The following is a 20,644-nucleotide window of genomic DNA, read 5'->3' as shown; positions in this document are numbered from 1 at the left end:
AGCCCTGCCCCTATTTTCTTTAGCTCTTGGCAAGATCATGAGATATACAGGAACCATGCTGCAAGAGCAGATCCAATCCACTATTGTTCTAACCAAGATTTACCTTGAGTTTGTAAAGAGATTCAATCATGTTATGAACCAGGACTTTGATAAACCATTTCTGTTATACACTGATACAGCCACTAACCCAGTACAAGCTGTAGTGAGACAGAACCCAGGATGGGAAGCTCTTGGGATGCAGTCAGTGATGTCTGTGTCATCCCTTCCTGCATCAATTTTGTGTTGGGGGTGTGAAGTTATGAGTGTGATATAATATCTCATTGGAAGGCGACAGGGCCAGAAAGAGTTAATTAACTCCCAGACTGACCTGACCCATGGCCCAACTTTAGAGACTGGTTAGGAAGATCTGTAAATGAATAGAGCTTTGAAATGCAAGTCTGCATTGTTAGAGGTAGAAGGGTAGATGTTTGCTCAGGTCTTGTGATACAAGCAAACAAGTCTTGTCTATTGATATAGCTTTGATTCAAAGATCAAAAAAGGAGTATTAACATTTAGGAAGACACTTGAGGGAAATAGTATTATTGTCTCTATGTCTCTTTGAAGGTTGTGGTAACCTGTATCTGAACTGTTTAATGGATAAATTACCCTGTGCTAATTGCTAGGATGTTTGGGAGAAGGAGAGTTAGGCCTATTGTTTTCTCAGGCCGAAAGGCTGCTGGAAATGTATAAGAACCTTGGGACACGATCCTGCTTCATCTCAGATCTGCTTTGGGTTTCAAGAGGGGGAAACCTTAAGCCACAAGGATTGAGATCCCCAGTCACTGACTGGAGTCACCCTGAATATGGACATTGGACTATAACCTCTGGACTATTTCTAAAAGGATTTTTGGCAACTACAAGCTCATCTCTGCTATGTATCTGAACCTCAAGAATTGAATTCAAGTCTGTCTGTATATTGATCTTTTAACCAACACACTCTCTCTTTTCTCTTTTAATAAATTTTAGTTTAGTTAATAAGAATTGGCTATAGCGTGTATTCTGGGTAAGATCTAAGTTATAATTGGACCTGGGTATGTGGCTGATCCTTTGGGGTTGGAAGAACCTTTTCTTTTATATGATGAGAGAAGATTTTCAGTAATCATCATCATATCTGACAGGTGTGTCTGGACGGAGGCCTGAGGCTGGGCACTTTACGGGAACTGCGTTGTTTGGACGTCTGAGTAACCAGTGAGGTACTACAGAAGCTGTTTTGTGCTGGTTGGTAAATCTAAGTATTGGAATAACCACCAGCATTTGGGGTTTGTCTGCCCCGTTTCTGTTTGCAGTTCATCCTAATTGAATGACCTCAGCTGGTTCCTACGGGCAGCATCGTCACACCTCGTGTTGGGGGTAAGAACGTAAGAACTGCCGTACTGGGTCAGACCAAAGGTCCATCTAGCCCAGTATCCTGTCTTCCAACAGTGCCAGTGCCAGGTGCCCCAGAGGCAATGATCAGAACAGGAAATCATCAAGTGATCCACCCCATAGACTCATAGACTCATAGACTTTAAGGTCAGAAGGGACCATTATGATCATCTGGTCTGACCCCCTGCATGCTGCAGGCCATAAAACCGTCCCTACCCCTTCCCTGGACTCTGCTGCTGAAGTCCCCAATCCTGTTACTAGTGACTTCAATCGGCAGAGACCCTCCTGCTAGAGATCCCTGCCCCATGCTGCGGAGGAAGGCGAAAAACCTCCAGAGGCTCAGCCAATCTGCCCTGGAGGAAAATTCCTTCCCGACCCCAAATATGGCGATCAGTAAGATCCCCTGTCGCCCATTCCCAGCTCCTGGCAAACTGAGGCTACTGACACCATCACTGCCCATCCTGGCTAATAGCCATTGATGGACCTATCCTCCATGAACTTATCTAGTTCTTTTTTGAATCCCGTTATAGACTTGGCCTTCACAACATCCTCTGGCAAAGAGTTCCACAGGTTGACTGTGTCTTGTGTGAAGAAATACTCAAGGAGTCTGGTGGCACCTTAAAGACTAACAGATTTATTTTGTTTTATTTTGTTCCTTTTGTTTGTATTAAACCTGCTGCTTATTAAACACCCCATGTGTTAGAATATTATCACTAATGTTTAGAAACTTAAATGAGGTTTTACTACTGGCTGCTGGAGACCTCCTGCACCACTCCCAGACTGAAGTCCCCCATAACACAGTTTTTCTTCCCACGTCACAGACAAGTGGTTAGTGAGTATCCCATTCTGTTCTCTGGTTTGATTTGGTGTCTGTAACAGACCCACCAGTACACCAGCTGGGCTTTGGTAGCATGTTCATCCATACACATGTGTGACGAAGTGGGACTGTTCTTAATGTTTCCTCCGAATACTGTGTGGGTGCCTCAGTTTCCCCTATGCATGTCTTAAGTCTCCAGTGTGCATACATGGCTGACACTCTGTATCCTAGCAACAAATGGCTAGGGCCCTTCCCCCTTGCAAGGGGATAGCTAAAGGTGAACATAGAGATCAGGTGATCTCCTGGCCCGGGAAAAAGACAAAGGCCAGAAAGGAGGGGCTGGAGGGGGTTTTCAGTTTGGAGCTGACTGGGGATGGGAAGTGAGGGCAGACGTGGGTGTCTGGCTCGCTGGGCCCCAGAATGGACCTGGCTGAGGGATCCCGTTCTCTGTACCTACAAGCTCTGTTTTAGACCATGTTCCTGTCATCTAATAAACCTGTTTTACTGGCTGGCTGAGAGTCACGTCTGACTATGAAGTGGGGGTGCAGGACCCTCTGGCTTCCCCAGGACCCGCCTGGGCAGACTCACTGTGGGAAGCGCACGGAGGGGCATATGCTGAATGCTCCAAGGTCAGACCCAGGAGGTGAAGCCGTGGGAGCTTCTTGCCCTGAAGACAGTCTGCTCCGAGGGAGAGGAGGCTCCCCAAAGTCCTGACTGGCTTTGTGGGGAGCAGTTCCAGAGCATCGCCTGGGGACTCCGTGACAGCATGATCCTGCACTTCTGAATTAGCAATACCTCTAAAACAGGTGATGCTGCCTGTAATGCAGAGTGCCCCCCAAACCTTCCTAAAGAGGCTGTAACCAGTGAGTTTAACATCCCCGTCCTGCGACTCATCCTGCCAGGCCTCAGTGATGACAATAATACGTAATTTCTTCTCATTAATGAGATTTTCCAATTCCTCTGGCTTATTACCCAGATTCCCAGCATTGGGTCAGAGACAATTAAGAAATGTCTCCTCTTCACGTCCCTGCCAGCGCCGCTCAGTATGGTCCTGACATCTGGATCTGTGTTTTACACTCATTTGTTCTGTGGTTTTGCCCCTTGACCTCCCAGTAAATCACCTGACTTACTCTTGGGCACTACAGGTAAAGAATTTACTCAGAGGACTTGGAACTGCTTGAAACTCGTTATTTGGCAGCTTTCGAGTACACGGTGTTGCTTTAAATATTCCCCTCTGGGAAAGGGTCCATGTGAGAAACTGCCGGCCGGTTGGTTCCATTACGGGGAAGCCACTTCTAACCCTTCCAGCACTTTAGTCAGTGGCTTTAGCTACAGTTACTAACGTGCCTGTTTCTTTTCGATGGTGCCACTGGTTAGCAAATGGAGCATCTCTCTTAAGAAATAAATATTGTACTTACAGTTTAAAGCGTGAGCCATCAACCCACTTCCACTGCCACTGTGATTCCTTATTCCGGTTTAGTCCAATCCAATACTGCACATCAGTATTTTTCAGAAAATTCTAGGAAGAAAAGAGTTACGTAATGACACCCCTGCATTCAAGTGACAGCTGTGAAGAAGCAGAGTGTGCATTGCATGTGCGTGTGGAGACTGGGCACTGAACTGCAGGGAAAGGATTAGCTGGTGGAGAAAAGGATGTTCCCATGAGCACCATCACATTGCTCCAGAAGTGGGGTTACCCAGCTAGCCAGGTGTGGGGCAGCGAACAGCATCCCCCCAGCGCACCCTGCTATTGGTTATCCATCGTGCTGGATCCCACTCAGCCCAGCCCACCAGAAATGAGAGGCCCTGCTGGGACCTGCTGTGATAACTGGGCCCACGACTTTCCCCGAAGTGTGCGCTCAGCTGTGAAAAGTGAGTGACGGTTCCTAAGCTGTCACAATACCTCCAGGACAACCAATGTGATGGGAAACGGTGCAGAAAGGAGACAGACTGAATTAGTCCAAACAAAAAGGCCCCTGGTGTAACTCAAGGACTGTGTTAAAGCTTTGCCTGGTGAACAAGAGACGTGTGGGATGGAAGTCAAGGAGTCGGAATTGGTGTGTCAGAAATTAGGCCGAATTGGTGGACAAAACAAGGAGGGGGGGAGGGGCTGTTCCACCCACTGCTCCCTTCAGCATCCTTAAAGAAAGAGACTTTGGGAGACAAGTTGCCTACTAGAGCCAGCTTCACCGTCCTGGCTGCCCCCCACCCGTCTCCTGGGACCATCGTTCGGACCCTGAGAGATGTCCTGGCCTGACCAGACCAGACCAGAGAGAGGGACCCAGATCACATCAGCTCTGGCTGAGTCCTGAACACCACTTGGGATGTGAGACTTCATCTCCCCATCGCCCTTGGGTGTCCCTTTCCTTCCCCACCTTATTTCTTCCCTCCCCATCCTTCTCCATTTGCCTTCTGTCTAATAAGAGTCTGGGCAGTCGGCCAAGACTGTACATGTTGCAACATGTGAGCCTGTGACCAGGGAGGCAGGGGAATGCAAGGCCCTAACCAGACCAATGCTGGTATGAGTTTGTCAGGTCTCAGAGTAGCCGATCGGACCTTGTGCTGGGCCTGAGTCTCTCCAGCAGTGAGGCTGCAAGTGGGAGTCAGCACCAGAGACAGAAGCTGCATTTCCTCTTTGCTGTTCTCTTCTCTCCCCTTGTGGGTGTTTGTCTTGTTTTGCCTTTTAGGAAACAGGATCGGACGATAACAGCAGCACTAGCTCATCTCAGCTAATGTCTTCTCCTCTCCCCAGGACAGTTATCACCGTCTTTGATACAATCTAGGACAGTGGTTCTCAAGCAGGGATACATGTACCCCTGGGGGTACCCAGAGCTCTTGCAGGGGGTACATCAACTCCTCTAGATATTTGCCTAGTTTTACAACGGACTACATAAAAACCACTAGTGAGGTCAGCACAAATTTCACACACACAATGACTTGTTTGTACTGCTCTATAAACGATACACTGAAATGTAAGTACAATATTTATATTCCAATTGATTTATTTTATAATGATATGGTAAAATGAGAAAGTCAGCCATTTGTCAGTAGCAGTGTGCTGTGACACTTGTGTATTCTTATGTCTGATTTTGTAACCAAGCAGATTTTAAGTGAGGTGTAACTTGGGGGTACCCAAGACAAATCAGACTCCTGAATGGGGTACAGCAGTCTGGAAAGGCTGAGAGCCGCTCATCTATAATTTATAATTTTAAAAAGGCCAATTTTAACAAATTAAGGGGACTGGTAAGGGAAGTGGATTGGGCAAACGTATTAATGAATTTAAAGGCAGAAGAAGCCTGGGATTACTTTAAGTTAAAGATGCATGAGCTGTCGGAGGCCTGTATTCCAAAAAAGGGAAAAAGATTACTAAGCAAGAGATTTAGACTGAGCTGGATGAGCGACCGACTCAAAGGGGCTATTAGGAAAAAACAGAAAGCGTACAAAGAGTGGAAGAGGGGAGGGATCAGTAAGGAAATGTACCTAAGTGAAGTCAGAGAATGTAGAGATAGAGTGAGAAAGGCCAAAGGCCGTGTAGAGTTGGACCTAGCGAGGGGAATTAAAAGCAATAGTAAGAGGTTTTACAGCCACATAACTAGGAAGAAAGCAAAGAAAGAAGAAGTGGGACCGCTGAAGACTATTGACGGAGAGGAGATTAAAGACAATCTAAGCATGGCGCAATATCTTAATGAATATTTTGCATCGGTGTTTAATGAGGCCAATGAAGGTATTAGGGATACTAGCACCACTACAGAGGGGCATTCAGGATGGGGGATTACCGTATCCAAGGTAGAAACAAAACTTGAACACCTTAATGGGGCTAAGTCAGGAGGACCGGACGATCTTCATCCGAGAATATTGAAGGAATTGGCACGGGAAATAGGCCCGTTAGCGATAATATTTAATGAATCTGTAAACTCGGGGGTGGTCCCGTTAGACTGGAGAATAGCTAATGTGGTTCCTATTTTCAAGAAAGGGAAAAAAAGTGATCCGGGTAACTACAGGCCTGTTAGTTTAACATCTGTAGTGTGCAAGGTGTTAGAGAAAATTCTGAAAGAAAAACTAGTTGAGGACCTGGAGGGTAGTGGCAATTGCGATAAATTACAACATGGTTTTACGAAGGGCAGATCGTGCCAAATGAATCTGATCTCCTTCTTTGAGAAAGTAACGGATTTATTAGATAAGGGAAATGCGGTGGACCTAATATACCTGGATTTCAGTAAAGCGTTTGATACTGTACCCCATGAGGAATTATTAGTTAAACTGAAAAACATGGGGATCGATATGAAAATCCAGAGGTGGATAAGGAATTGGTTAATGGGGAGAATGCAGCGGGTTGTATTGAAGGGTGAACTGTCAGGTTGGAGGGAGGTTACTAGTGGAGTGCCTCAAGGTTCGGTTTTGGGACCCATTTTATTTAATCTATTTATAACTGACCTCGGAACCGATTGCAGGAGTGGGCTGATAAAGTTTGCGGATGATACGAAGGTGGGAGGCGTTGTAAATTCGGAAGAGGATAGGGATATTCTGCAGGGAGACTTGAATGAGCTTGTGAATTGGAGTATCAGAAATAGGATGAAATTTAATAGTGAAAAGTGTAAGGTGATGCATTTGGGGATGACTAATAACAATTTTAGTTACAAGATGGGGACGCATTGGTTAGAAGTAACGGAAGAGGAGAAGGACCTAGGGGTCCTTGTAGATCGCAGGATGACTATGAGTCGACAATGTGACGTGGCGGTGAAAAAAGCCAATGCTGTCTTGGGATGCATTAGGCGAGGTATATCTAGTAGGGATAAGGAGGTCCTGCTTCCGTTGTACAAGGCGCTGGTGAGACCTCATTTGGAGTACTGTGTGCAGTTCTGGTCTCCCATGTTTAAAAAAGATGAACTCAAACTGGAACGGGTGCAGAGAAGGGCCACTAGGATGATCAGAGGAATGGAAAACCTGTCGTACGAAAGGAGACTAGAGGAGCTTGGGTTGTTTAGTCTGACAAAGCGAAGGCTGAGGGGGGATATGATTGCTATCTTTAAATATATTAGAGGGATTAATACAAGGGAGGGAGAAGAATTATTCCAGCTTAGTACTAACGTGGATACAAGAACGAATGGATATAAACTGGCCGTGGGGAAGTTCAGACTTGAAATTAGACGAAGGTTTCTGATCGTCAGAGGGGTGAAATATTGGAACGGCCTACCGAGGGAAACGGTGGGGGCGACGGACCTGTCTGGTTTTAAGATTAAGTTAGATAAGTTTATGGAGGGAATGGTTTAATGGTAAAACATAGTAGTCAAGGAAAGCCAAGCAATGGTAGGTAAATAGTATAATGGCTAACAGGGGTCGGGCTGGAGACTCTTGCCTATATGCTCGGGGTCTTACTGATCGCCATATTTGGGGTCGGGAAGGAATTTTCCTCCAGGGCAGATTGGCTGAGCCTCTGGAGGTTTTTCCCCTTCCTCCGCAGCATGGGGCAGGGATCTCTAGCAGGAGGGTCTCTGCCGATTGAAGTCACTAAAAACAGGATTGGGGACTTCAACAGCAGAGTCCAGGGAAGGGGTAGGGACGGTTTTATGGCCTGCAGCATGCAGGGGGTCAGACCAGATGATCATAGTGGTCCCTTCTGACCTTAAAGTCTATGAGTCTATGAGTCTATGAATCTAAGAGACTGTCAAAAGGGGGAAGGTTCTTTTTAAAAACTCTCTAGCTGAAGGGAAAGGGAACAAGGGATGTTGTTCAAATGCAAGCCTTTCTTAATACTTTACATTCCAAAGTCTTTAACTCTTTTTCCTTCTTTTCTGTATGTTTAATGAAAGGTTAAGGGGCTGGTGAATGGAGTGTTTGCCGTGGCACTCAGCAGGCCGAGGTCTCCGTAGACCAAACCCCGAACATTGTTTCAAACTCTTCAGTGCTGGACAGTGACAGGGTCGTGTTAACACCTTTGACTCTTCGGGCTGCTACATTCCCTCTAAATTAATACAACAGACCTGCAGGCCCAGAGCAGCCCAGCGCTCCAGCAGAGGAGTTTGCTGCTGCAGAAGTCGGGAGAGCTGCATTTACCCTGCCTGGCCCGAGCTGCCCCCGTCAGAGTATACATGCCCTGCTGCACGGGGAGGGGCTGCTTCTCCCCAAGGTAATGAGCCCTTTCTCCCTGCTCGTCAGCCCAGATGCACCATCAGCCAGGGGCTCTGGCAGGTCCCCCAAGGCTCAGCCCCCTCCTCCTCTCCCTCCACTGAACTCCTGATCATCCCATGGGGAAGCGCAGGGGGAAAGCAATAATTCGTGTTCAGAGCCGGGTCTGAGTACTGTGCAGTGAATAAGGCCGGGGCCACACCCTGAATGAGGGGGATAAAAGAGACGTCCCCAGAGCGGGTCCATGTGGTGCCCTGAATGATCGTGCAGGGATCACAGGCGTGCACAGCCTATTTCATTAGGGTGTGCACCCAGGGAGCCCTGCCCTAGCCCCGCCCCTGCCCTAGTCCCGCCCCCATCCACTCCCTCCTACTTCACACCCCCTGACTGCCCCCCTCAGAACCCCCCCCCCGCTCCTTGTCCCCTGACTACCCCCTCCTGGGACCCCTGCCCCTAACTGCCCCCCAGGACTCCAACCCCTACCTAAGTCTCCCTGCCTCTTGTCCCCTGACTGCCCCCCTAGGACCCTACCCCCTACCTGTCCCCTGACTGTCCCAACCATTATCCACACCCAGGGCCGGTGCAAGGAAGTTTCGCGCCCTAGGCGCCCACCCCCCGCCCTGCGGCAGCTCCCCTCCCCCCCTGCCCTGAGGAGCCCCCCCCCGTGGCAGCTCCCGCCCCCCGGGGAGCAGCTCCCCACCCCAGCTCACCTCTGCTCCGCCTCCTCCCCAAGCACGCCGCCCCTGCGCTAATTCTCCTCCCAGGCTTGCGGCGCCAAACAGCTGATTGGCACCGCAAGCCTGGGAGGCGGGAGAAGTGGAGCGGCAACTGCGGGCTCGGAGAGGAACACTTTAAAAAAAAATTGGGGGCACCGCTTTTTGGCGCCCCCAAATCTTGGCGCCCTAGGCAACTGCCTAGTTCGTCTTAATGGTAGCACCGGCCCTGCCCACACCCCCGCCCCCAGACAGGCACCCAGGACTCCCACGCCTATCCAACCGCTCCCCGCCCCCTGACAGGACCCCCAGAACTCCCGACCCATACAACCCCCCCACTCCCTGCCTCCCCCAACCCCTCTCCACACCCCTGCCTCCTTGCTCCCTGTCCCCTGACTTCCCTGACCCCTATCCACCCCCCATCCCCTGACAGACCCCAGGACTCCCATGCCCCATCCAATCCCCCCTGCTCCCTGACTGTCCCCTCCAGAGATCCCCCCCACCCCTAACCACCCCCCCCGGGATCCCACCCCCTATCCAACCCACCCTGTCCCCTGACTGCCCCCACCCCTTATCGAACCCCCTGGCCCCAGACCCCTTACCATGAGATGAGGCTCCTAGCCTCCCCGTGGAGCCAAACACTGCCCCGCGGGAGCGCGCAGCCCCGGCCCCCAGAGCGCTGCACGCGGCAGCATGGCTCATGGGGAGGGGGGAAGGCGGGGGAGGGGCCGGCGGCTTGCTGCGTTCGGTCGGGCGCTCCGTCCCGGGAGCACGGACCCCGCGGCTTGCCACGCTGGGAGAGGGGGGCCATTTGCCCACCCCTGCATTAGGGTGTGCCTGGGCACACCTGCCACACCCCGTGCGCACGCCTATGGTAGGGATCCTGGGGGAACAACGGTCTGTGGCCATATGAACAAATGCTGGATCATAACGCATACACGCCGGGGGCGAGTAAGGCAGCACCCTTTGACTTTGCATCCGCCACTGGGCATCGTACTCGTGTAAGCAGAGTCAGGATGAGCTCTACCCTGACATCTGGTGGTGAATTATGGCGAGTGTGGAAAAGAACTCCAGGGGCTGATCTTGTTTGCATAGGCACACCCACCCGCCTGGCATGAAACAACAGCAACTCAAAGTGGTTACTTTGGCTGGTGTGGGATCCCCAGTTTTCTCTGTTATTGGGGCAGGAAGAATAAAGTTTTGTTACCCTGATTCTGTGAATCAAGGCCAGTGGAACTGTTGTATGACAGAAGGACTGAGTGAGTCCTTCACCATTACCTAAGTAGCACTTGCTTGACAAGGGGCATGGGCTACAAAACCCAGTGAAGGATGAGAGGATGGGGACAGGTATTTGTATGTGATGGGTCGGGTCCTCTCTGAGGGTTTGAAACACCAATTGCCCTACTTCCTCTCTCCACTGTTGAATGTCAGAGCTAACTTTGATTCTATTAGGAGTCTAGGTACAGGCTGCTGAGCTGAATTCACTTTGGGCCAATGGTGCACTAGCACTGGGGCTCCCCTACTCTGAGCTGAAATCACACAAGAGTTAAAGTTATAAAGTGCTGTGTTAACTAGTGGGGGAACCTGAAACTATATTGTTAAGCAGCTGGTGGAGCAATTTGTGGGGATGACTGGAAGAGCAGCAAGGGGTGCGGAGCCTTGCAGGGCTGGTTGGAGCACCCCAAGGAGCGGCGAGTGGAGCTGTTTGTGGGGATGGCTGGAGTGGCTCGTAGAGCGGAGTGGTTCATGGGATGGCAGGAAGTGGGCTGGCTCGTGGTGAAGGCTGCGGCGGAACCCCACGGAGGGAGAGATGGCCGGCCGGCCTCGGATCACGTAAGGTGCCCCTTAACACCCTGCGTGCCCCCCCCTTTTACTCTGGGGCTGCACTGACCAGGCACAGAGACTTTGATGGTTGTTGGACTTTGGGAATCTGGGTGATTTTTGGGTTGCTGGATTCAAGAACCAAAGGGAAAGGACACAGCCCAATTTGCTGGGGTGGGTTTTTTGGCTCATGGTTTGTGTTATGAATCCTGTCTGTGGTGTTTTTCCAATTTAATGCTGATGTCGTTTACCTCACGTTATTAAACATTTTCTGTCACACTCAGACTCCGTGCTTGCGAGAGGGGAAGTATTGCCTCTTAGAGGCGCCCAGGGGGTGGTATGTAATTGTCCCAGGTCACTGGGTGGGGGCTTGAGCCGGTTTTACATTGCGTTATTGAAACGGAACCCCTAGATACAGAACTTGGCCCTTGTTGCTGCCAACTCAGATGGGCAGAAGGGTTACACTCGTAAAGGAGAGCTTTGACCTCGGACTCATGGGGAACGGTGACAAAACTCCAGCCAGCGTCCATCTAGGCTCTAGTAATGAAGCCGGGGGAAGGGACTAGAAACCACAACTGCATTACAAGGCAAGAAGAAAAGCAGTAGGGCAGCCTGCCCGAGTCTGGGGACAAGCAGGAGGACCAGAGGCAGGGCTGGATTAAGGCAGGGGCTTGAGGGGCTGCAGTCCAGGGCCCTGCTCAAGGGGGGGGCTGCAAAAATAAATCACAGGCCGGGATCTCCGACTCCGGGCTGCTAAAAGTCCCACGGCGCAGCGGGGCTCAGGCTGCCTGCCATAGCCCCACACCGCTCCCGGAAGTGGCCGGCTGCTAGCACGTCTCTGCAGTCCCTGGCGGGGGTGGGAGAGGCGGCTCCGTGCTCTGCCCCCAGCACCGACCCCGCAGCTCCCAGTGGCCAGGAACTGGCCAATGGGAGCTACAGGGGCAGCGCTTGCGGGCGCGGGCAGTGCACGGAGACACACTGTTCCCCTCCCCCCAGGAGCCTCAGAGACGTGCTAGCAGCCGGCCACTTCCGGGAGTGTCATGGGGCCACCGCATGCAGGCAGCCTGCCTGAGCCCTGCTGCGCCGCCGGCCGGGAGCCACCTTTGGTAAATGCCTTCTGGCCGGAGCCTGCACCTCACACCCCCTCTTCCACCCCAACCCCCTGCCCCAGATCAGAATCCCCCTCCTGATCCCAAACTCCCTCCCAGCCCCCGCACCCCCTCCTGCCCCCAAACTCCCTCCCAGCCCCCGCACCCCCTCCTGATCCCAAACTCCCTCCCAGCCCCGCACCCTCTCCTGCCCCCAAACTCCCTCCCAGCCCCCGCACCCCCTCCTGCCCCCAAACTCCCTCCCAGCCCCCGCACCCCCTCCTGCCCCCAAACCTCCTCCCAGCCCCCGCACCCCCTCCTGATCCCAAACTCCCTCCCGGCCCCCGCACCCCCTCCTGATCCCAAACTCCCTCCCGGCCCCCGCACCCCCTCCTGCCCCCAAACTCCCTCCCGGCCCCCGCACCCCCTCCTGCCCCCAAACTCCCTCCCGGCCCCCGCACCGCCTCCTGCACCCCAAGTCCCTGCCCCAGCCCCCTCCTGCCCCCAAACTCCCTCCCAGCCCCCGCACCCTCTCCTGATCCCAAACTCCCTCCCAGCCCCCGCACCCCCTCCTGCACCCCAAGTCCCTGCCCCAACCCCCTCCTGCACCCAAACTCCCTCCCAGACCCCGCACCCTCTCCTGCACCCCAAGTTCCAACCCCCTCCTGCCCCCAAACTCCCTCCCAGCCCCCGCACCCCCTCTTGCCCCCAAACTCCCTCCAGGACCCCGCACCCCCTCCTCCACCCCAACCCCCTGCCCCAGATCAGAATCCCCCTCCTGCCCCCAAACTCCCTCCCAGACCCCACACCCCCTCTTGCCCCCAAACTCCCTCCAGGACCCCGCACCCCCTCCTCCACCCCAACCCCCTGCCCCAGATCAGAATCCCCCTCCTGATCCCAAACTCCCTCCCGGCCCCCGCACCCTCTCCTGCACCCCAAGTTCCTGCCCCAACCCCCTCCTGCCCCCAAACTCCCTCCTGGCCCCCGCACCCTCTCCTGCACCCCAAGTTCCAACCCCCTCCTGCCCCCAAACTCCCTCCCAGCCCCCGCACCGCCTCCTGCACCCCAAGTTCCTGCCCCAACCCCCTCCTGCCCCCAAACTTCTTCCCAGACCCCGCACCCTCTCCTGCACCCCAAGTCCCTGCCCCAACCCCCTCCTGCCCCCAAACTTCTTCCCAGACCCCGCACCCTCTCCTGCCCCCAAGCTCCCTCCAAGACCCCGCACCTCCTCCTGCACCCCAATCCCTTGCCCCAGCCCCCTCCTGCACCAAACTCACTCCCAGGAAAGAGACTTGTATACAGGGGCCCACAAAATCTAATAGCCCCGGGCCCACAGGAAAGTTAATCCAGCCCTGACTAGAAGTCATGGTATATGAAGAAAATTATGACTTAATTGGCATTACAGCAACTTAGTGGGACAACTCCCATGACTGCAGTACCAGCGTTGCGGGCTACAGCTTGTTCCGGAAGGACAGGGATGGGGACAGAGGAGGAGGTGTTCGCTGTACGTCAGGAATGGGCACACTTGCTGCGAGGCGAAGTGCGCGGCAGAGCTACTGAGAGAGTCCCGGGGTGAGGATAACAAGGGAAAAGAACAGCAGCGATGTTATGGATGGGGACTGTTAGAGACACCACATCAGGAGGAGGAAATGGACGAGTCATTCTACAAGCAGGTAACGGGATTAGCTTACAAACATGAGCTAGTATGAATGGGGGATTTTAACTTCCCTAGTATCTGTTCAGATTATTACAGCAAAACATAACATGTTCTTAGCATGTGTAGGGGACAGCTTTCTGATTCAGGAAGAGTTGAGCAAACAACTAGGGGGTGTGACAAAGTGGGACTGTTCTTAATGTTTCCTCTGAATACTGTGTGGGTGCCTCAGTTTCCCCTATGCATTTCTTAAGTCTCTAGGGGGGTGTAATTGTTGCAGAGCAAAGGGCCAGTGTGCATAAATGGCCGGCACTCTGTCTCCTGGCAACTAATGGCCAGGCCCTTCCCCCCTGAAGGGGATGCTAAAGGTATTGGAAAACAAAGACATCAGGTGACCTCCTGGCCCGGGAAAGAGACAAAGCCCAGAGGAGGAGGGGCTGGAGGGGGTTTGAGTTTGGAGCTGGCTGGGGACGAGGAGTGAGGGCAGCCAGGGGTGTCTCGCTCACAGGACCCCAGGATGGACCCAGCTGAGGGATCCCGTTCTCTGGACCTACAAGCTCTGTTTTAGACCGTGTTCCTGTCATCTAATAAACCTCTGTTTTACTGGCTGGCTGAGAGTCACATCTGACTGTGGAGTGGGGGTGCAGGACCCTCTGGCTTCCCCAGGACCCCGCCTGGGCGGACTCGCTGTGGGAAGCGCACGGAGGGGCATATGCTGAATGCTCCCAGGAGAGACCCAGGAGGTGAAGCCGTGTGAGCTTCTTGCCGTGAAGACAGTCTGCTCACAGAGAGGAGGCTCCCCAAAGTCCTCACTGGCTTTGTGGGGAGCAGTTCCAGAGCATCGCCCGGGGACTCTGTGACAAGAGGTTATTCCCACGCAAAGGAGAGATAAGAGGAGCCGCAGGAGGCCAATGTGGCTGCACAAGGAGCTTTTTAGCTCTCTAAAACCCCATAGGGACAAATAGAGGGACTGGAGGGCAGGGCATGGCACCAAGGGACAGAGGTGAAAGTAAGCCGGTACGCCCCGGTACGGCGTACTGACAAGAGCTGGTGCACCGTACCGGGGCGGCCCGGCTTCCCGAAGGGGCAATTTAAAGGGCCTGGGGCTCCCAGCAGGGGCTGGAGCCCCAGGCCCTTTAAATTGCCACCACAGCCCCACTGCTGGAGCCCTGGGGTAGGGCTGCGGGGCTCCGCGAGTTATTTAAAGGGCCGGGGCTCCCGCTACCTCTACTGCCCTGGGCCCTTTAAATAGCCTCTGGAGCCCCACCGCTGCTACCCCAGGGCTCCCGCAGCTATTTACAGGGCCGGGTCGGTAGAAGCAGGGGAGCCCTGGGCCCTGTAAATAACCCCCGGAGCCCGGGCTGCTGCTGCTACCCCAGTGGGGGGGGGGGGGGGGGCACTTACCTTACAGGGTGGGCTGGGGCTGGCTCTGACTCCCTCAGCCACGCCCCTTCTGCCCTAGGCCCCACCCCTTCCAGAGGCCAGATCTGGCCCCAGCGTACCGGTAAGTCACTGGACTCACTTTCACCCCGCCAAGGGAGTACACATGGGAATAGTGCGAGCATGTAGGGATAAAATCAGGAAAGCCAAGGCAAGGAACGCGGTGCAGCGGGCGAGGAATGTTAGAGGCTGCAGGAAGGGGGTTCTTCAAATCTGTCAGACCAAACGGAACAATCACGGACAGTGGAGAAGGTGAGCTGGTAACGCTCCTCCAGCCCCTGGATCATTGCCGTTGCTCTGCTCTGAGCCCCGCCTATTTGCCAAGCCCCCCCCCCCCCCCCCCGCAGCCTGGAGACACCCCCCTTTCCGCAGTGTTCCGGCTGCGGTCACACCGGCCGTGCATGTACCGTACCGGTGTTGTCTCCGTGTCCCAGGATTTGGCAATAAGAAGCCCAGCAGATTTCCGGTCACAGTCTTTTTTGCTTTCTTTCCAAGTCTTCTCCTCCTTCGAGACGAACAAGCACTTTCCTCTGTACAACACCCAGTCTGCCGGGCAGCAGTCTGGAGGGAAGAGGGGGTGAGAAGCTCAGACACTGTCCTGGCCCTGAGTGCAGCTAACGGGCTCATGCCCTGGGCTGTATAAAGAAGGTCTGGTCCCTCCCCAGGGGCTCCCACTCCCCCAGACCCACGGCTGCCCGAGGAGCTGCTCCGAGCTGTGTGTGTGGGGGGGCTCTCGAGGGTTTGGGGCAGGCTGGGAGCTCAGTCCAGGGCTCAGATACAAGTGTAACTGTCCATGGGGTTCACGGGAGCCCCCAGCCTTCCCGATATGTCCTACAGCCCCTGATTCGCCCTTCCAAAGGTGTGAACCCTCCAGTACCACGACCGTCAGCCCCAGCCGACTCCGCTGTGGCTCTGTGGGAAGCATTTCACATGTGGGGTAAACGAGCCCCATCTCCCTGGCCTTTCGCTCTGCCAGCCCCAGGGGTTCAGCCACCGGGAGGACGTGGGCACTGCTCCGTTACAGCTCTGGCCGGAGGGCTGGGCAGTGATGTGCAGACAGACTGAGCCGTTTCCCTCATTCTGATAGAGATCCTTGTTCAGTGTGAGCAGACAGCGATTCGCTGCCCTTGTCACCTGGCACCACCTCCTCCCTGTGCCCGTCTCTGCCCGGTTGGGAGGCCCCAGGCTGTCTAAAATGGCGCGTCGTCCTCGGGGCTGGGATTCTGCTCTTGGCGAGGGGGCAGGGCCCCAGCTGGAGAATCACCCAGCTCGCCTGCCAGGGAGCCGGGACAGGACTGGCAGCGGTAGTGCCACCCTCGGGGAAGCTGATCTCAGTTTTTAAGGCCTGGGATAGTTTATTTGCCTGGGGTGGGCGAAGCACCGAGAGCATCATGGGCACAAACTGTGACTCAACCTGCCCTGCATGTGAGCGTCTGCTGCGAAAAATCCCAAAGGTGAAGGGCCCGTTGTGTGCTGGTTCCCATGGGCTCTTTACACGCGTCGCCCGATTCTGAACATGTGGGAGAGAGGCCTGGACCTGCATTGTGGGGCTGCAGGTCGGGTCTGAGGAGCACCAGCAGATCGGGGCGGGGGGCAGGGAGAGCGTGGTGTGTGTGCAAGCGGAGCTCAGTGGTGGAGGAGCAGCACTCTGTTATCTCTTAGCCAGACTGGATCGTGGGATCTCGGCTGACTAATGATCATGTTCATAGTTCGTATTTAGCCAGCACCTTTTCTCCAAGGCCCTAGCTTGGTTCTACACATAAACCGTTAGACCAGCCACGTGTAGGCCTTGCTTCACGCACCCCTGAAATGCAGCCACCTCTGGGGTGGGATGCAGCGTGTTTAACAGCTGAAACAGCAGAGGGATTTAGGGGAGCCGGTTGGAACTGGGCTAGGACAGCGGGTTCACATCCCAATTCTTATTCCATGGAACCGGCCAATGCCCACCACCCGGGGTTTCCTGTCTTGTCTCCAGCAGTGCCCCCCAACCCCCCCAACACACACACACTCCCCTGCACCATGCAGACCTGGGAGCCAGCGCGGCCTGGGGGAAGAGCTGCCCCTCCTGAATGACCAGAGCCGCTTGCTGCGATATGGCCCTGGTGCTGGGTACTGCCCCTCCTCCCCCGCAGGGCTCGGCTGTCCCTGCCAGGGGGTGGGGCACCCCAGTGACCCTCGCCCCGGGAAGGCAGTACCTGTCTGCTTGCAGGGGCGGATGCTGGACAGGGCGCTCTCCATTTTGTTCAGCTTCTCTTTCATTTCTGTCTTCTCCTTCTGTACTCTCGCCAGCTCCTCCTTCGATCCCCGTAATGCGGCCTCCTGCTGTCGCAGCTGCTCCTGTGTGCTATTCTCCTCCAGCCGCATCTTCTCCAGCTCCTGCCTGGCCTGCTCCATATCCCGCCTGGCCTGCTCCAGCTCCCTCGCCATCTGCTCCATATCCCGCCTGGCCTGCTCCAGCTCCCGCCTGGTCTGCTCCAGCTCCCCCCTGGCCTGCTCCAGATCCCGCCTGGTCTGCTCCAGCTCCCCCCTGGCCTGCTCCAGCTCCTCCCTGGCCTGCTCCAGCTCCCGCCTCGCCTGCTCCAGCTCCTGCCTGGCCTGCTCCAGCTCCCTCGCCGTCTGCTCCAGGGTGGCCCCCTTGGTGCTGACTTGCTGGGAGAGGCGGCTGCTCTCTGCCTCGTGCGCTCGGGACGCCTGCTGCAGATGCTGGGAAACCTGCCAGTCTGCAGGGGACAGACAGCGTGAGCCTGGGCCGGACGCAGGGACGCACGAGCTCCGGCACAGGCCAACAGGCACGTGGCAGCAGGGGAGGGCGGGGCCGGGAGGGCCACTCGAGAACTGGGCTCACTCATCCACCCCAGCAGGGCCCCAGGGGGACGGGGACCCTCCCGACCGTGGAGAACAGCCCCTTAACGCCAGAGTCTCCAGCAGCGGGACAGAGACTCAGGAACGCTGGGCCGGGGCTGTTCAAACAGCTGGGAGGCGAGTGGGTGCTACAGCCAGCGGGCAGCCTCCAAACCCAACGCGAGGGGCCGGGCACAGCGCCCTGCAGGCAGCCAGGCCAGGGCCAGCCCCAGCAGCCTTTCCTGGCCCTGCCAGGGAGCCGGCCGGGCCGTACAGCCCTTTGGCCAGCAGAGCCGGGACCTCCCTCCCCCAGTGCGCTGCCTGGCCCCAGCAACCTCTGTGCCGGTGGGCGGGTGCCAGGCGGGCGGCGGGTAGGGGCCCCAAGTAACAGGGCCCCACCCCTCCCCCCATGGGCCCCTCCCCAGAGAGGATTCCCTGACATGGCCCCCAATGGCTCCCTAGTGACAGTCCCTCCCCCCGACTGCTTGGGACAGGACCCCTCACATCTCCCTGGTAACTGGGCCGCCGCCTGCCCTGGGACAGGGCCCCCCACATCTCCCTGGTAACAGGGCCCCCGCCTGCCCTGGGACACGGCCCCCCTATGGCTCCCTGGTAACAGGGCCCCCGCCTGCCCGGGACAGGGCCCCCCACATCTCTCTGGTAACAGGGCCCCCGCCTGCCCCGGGACAGGGCCCCCCACATCTCCCTGGTAACAGGGCCCCCGCCTGCTCGGGACAGGCCCCCCACATCTCTCTGGTAACAGGCCCCCGCCTGCCCTGGGTCAGGGCCCCCCACATCTCCCTGGTAACAGAGCCCCCCCGCCTGCCCGGGACAGGCCCCCCACATCTCCCTGGTAACAGGGCCCTCGCCTGCCCCGGGACAGGCCCCCCCACATCTCCCTGGTAACAGGGCCCCCGCCTGCCCTGGGTCAGGGCCCCCCACATCTCCCTGGTAACAGAGCCCCCCCGCCTGCCCGGGACAGGGCCCCCCACATCTCCCTGGTAACAGGGCCCCCCGCCTGCCCCGGGACAGGCCCCCCACATCTCCCTGGTAACAGGGCCCCTCCCCCCCCCCGCCTGCCCGGGACAGGGCCCCTCACATCTCCCTGGTAACAGGGCCCCTCCCCCCCCCCGCCTGCCCGGGACAGGGCCCCCCACATCTCCCTGGTAACAGGGCCCCTCCCCCCCCCGCCTGCCCGGGACAGGGCCCCCACATCTCCCTGGTAACAGGGCCCCCGCCTGCCCGGGACAGGGCCCCCCGTGGCTCCCCAGCTGTTCCGTGTTGCTGCTGGGGAGGTTTCCTGAGCTGCAGCCTGAACTCTCCTTTGCTCGGATTCACCCCCCACTGCGCCCTGAACCCCCCTCACTCTCCCTGGGGTCCCCGGCCCCCCACATCATCACTCCCCACATGCAGCCCCTTCCCTCTCTCCCCTGGCCGGGCGTTTCGTCCCCACATCCCCCCATTGGCGGGTGCCCACAGCCCGGGTCCCCTACTCACAGCGAACCCCCAGGCCAATGGTGGTGGCCAGGAGGAAGAGGCAGGCCCCCAGCAGGCCGAGGGGCAGGTACCACGTGCTCCACCTGGGCTCTGCGGGAGAGAACCGGCTGCGTTAACGAGGGGAGCCCTGGGCACCAGCTTCCCTCCCCCCCGCCCCCCCCCCCCGAGAGGGCAACGTGCCTGGGAACCCAACCCCACGGCCCATCTCCCCCCTCAGGCTACCCAGGCAATGGGGCTCAGCCCCCCAGGAGGGCAGTGGGAGCCACGGGAGAGCTCCCAGTGCATGGGGCCTGCAGGGACATGATCAGGGCTTAGGCTACCGGCTCCAGTTCCCCACAGTGCGTGGCTGGCAGCCTGGTAAGAATGAGGGGGGGATTTGATAGCAGTTTTCAACTACCTGAAGTGGGGTTCCAAAGAGGATGGATCTAGACTGTTCTCAGTGGTACCAGATGACAGAACAAGGAGTAATGGTCTCAAGTTGCAGTGGGGGAGGTCTAGGTTGGATATTAGGAAACACTGTTTCACTAGGAGGGGGTGAAGCACTGGAATGGGTTACCTAGGGAGGTGGTGGGATCTCCTTCCTTAGGGGTTTTTAAGGTCAGGCTTGATAAAGCCCTGGCTGGGATGATTTAGTTGGGAATTGGTCCTGCTTTGAGCAGGGGGTTGGACTAGATACCCCCTGATAGTCTATGATTCCATGACAGCAGAGTCCCAGCAGCCCCCCAAGCCCATCCCCGGGGCCAGGTGATGTATCGCCCCCCACCTGGGGCCTGGCCCAGTGCAGGGGACGCCTCGTGGGCAGGTCTGGGCTAATCCCAGGCGCTGGGTCATTCCGACCTGATCCCTGAGCCAGCCGGGCGTGGACCCCGCAGACAGCAAAGCCCCAGCAGCCCCCCAAGCCCGTCTCTGGGGCCAGACGAGGTGTCGCCCCCCCACCCCTCTAGGGCCTGGCCCAGCCTCCTGGGGACACATGGGCCACTTCGCTCTAGCGCCCGTCCCTGCCCAAGAGGTCTGTTCTCCCTCGCTCGGCGCCTGATAGGGGCCGTGTCGGAGGGGCCTGCGTGGGGGTCTGAGCCCCTGTGAATGGCTCCATGCCCCTCGTGCGGGCTCTCCCCACGCATGCCCCACCAGCTGCTGGATTTCCTCTCTGTGGCCAGGCCAGCCTGCTGCAGGCACTGGGCGTGGGGCCTGGGGCCTGGTCCCTGGCCGGCTACGCTGGTTGCTCGCAGCTCCACTCAGAGAC

The 20,644-nt window shown here is 56.5% G+C and overlaps 1 protein-coding gene across 1 annotated transcript in view; it reads right to left on the bottom strand.

Moving 5' to 3' along the window:
- Positions 1-20,644, bottom strand: part of LOC112059967 (B-cell differentiation antigen CD72) — a 51,118-nt gene that overhangs the window by 20,980 nt on the left and 9,494 nt on the right. The window contains exons 3-7 of the mRNA XM_065549930.1: positions 19,722-19,755; positions 19,402-19,508; positions 17,259-17,783; positions 15,476-15,624; positions 3,640-3,740 (exon numbers count right to left, since the gene is read on the bottom strand). Coding sequence (XP_065406002.1) covers positions 3,640-3,740; positions 15,476-15,624; positions 17,259-17,783; positions 19,402-19,508; positions 19,722-19,755 — 916 coding nt within the window. The remainder of the gene's footprint in view (positions 1-3,639; positions 3,741-15,475; positions 15,625-17,258; positions 17,784-19,401; positions 19,509-19,721; positions 19,756-20,644) is intronic.

This window comes from Chrysemys picta, chromosome 6, assembly GCF_011386835.1.
Source record: "Chrysemys picta bellii isolate R12L10 chromosome 6, ASM1138683v2, whole genome shotgun sequence".
Lineage (NCBI taxonomy): Eukaryota > Metazoa > Chordata > Testudines > Emydidae > Chrysemys > Chrysemys picta.
Note: the sequence above shows the minus strand (reverse complement) of the source record. Positions and strands in the feature narration are given on the sequence as shown.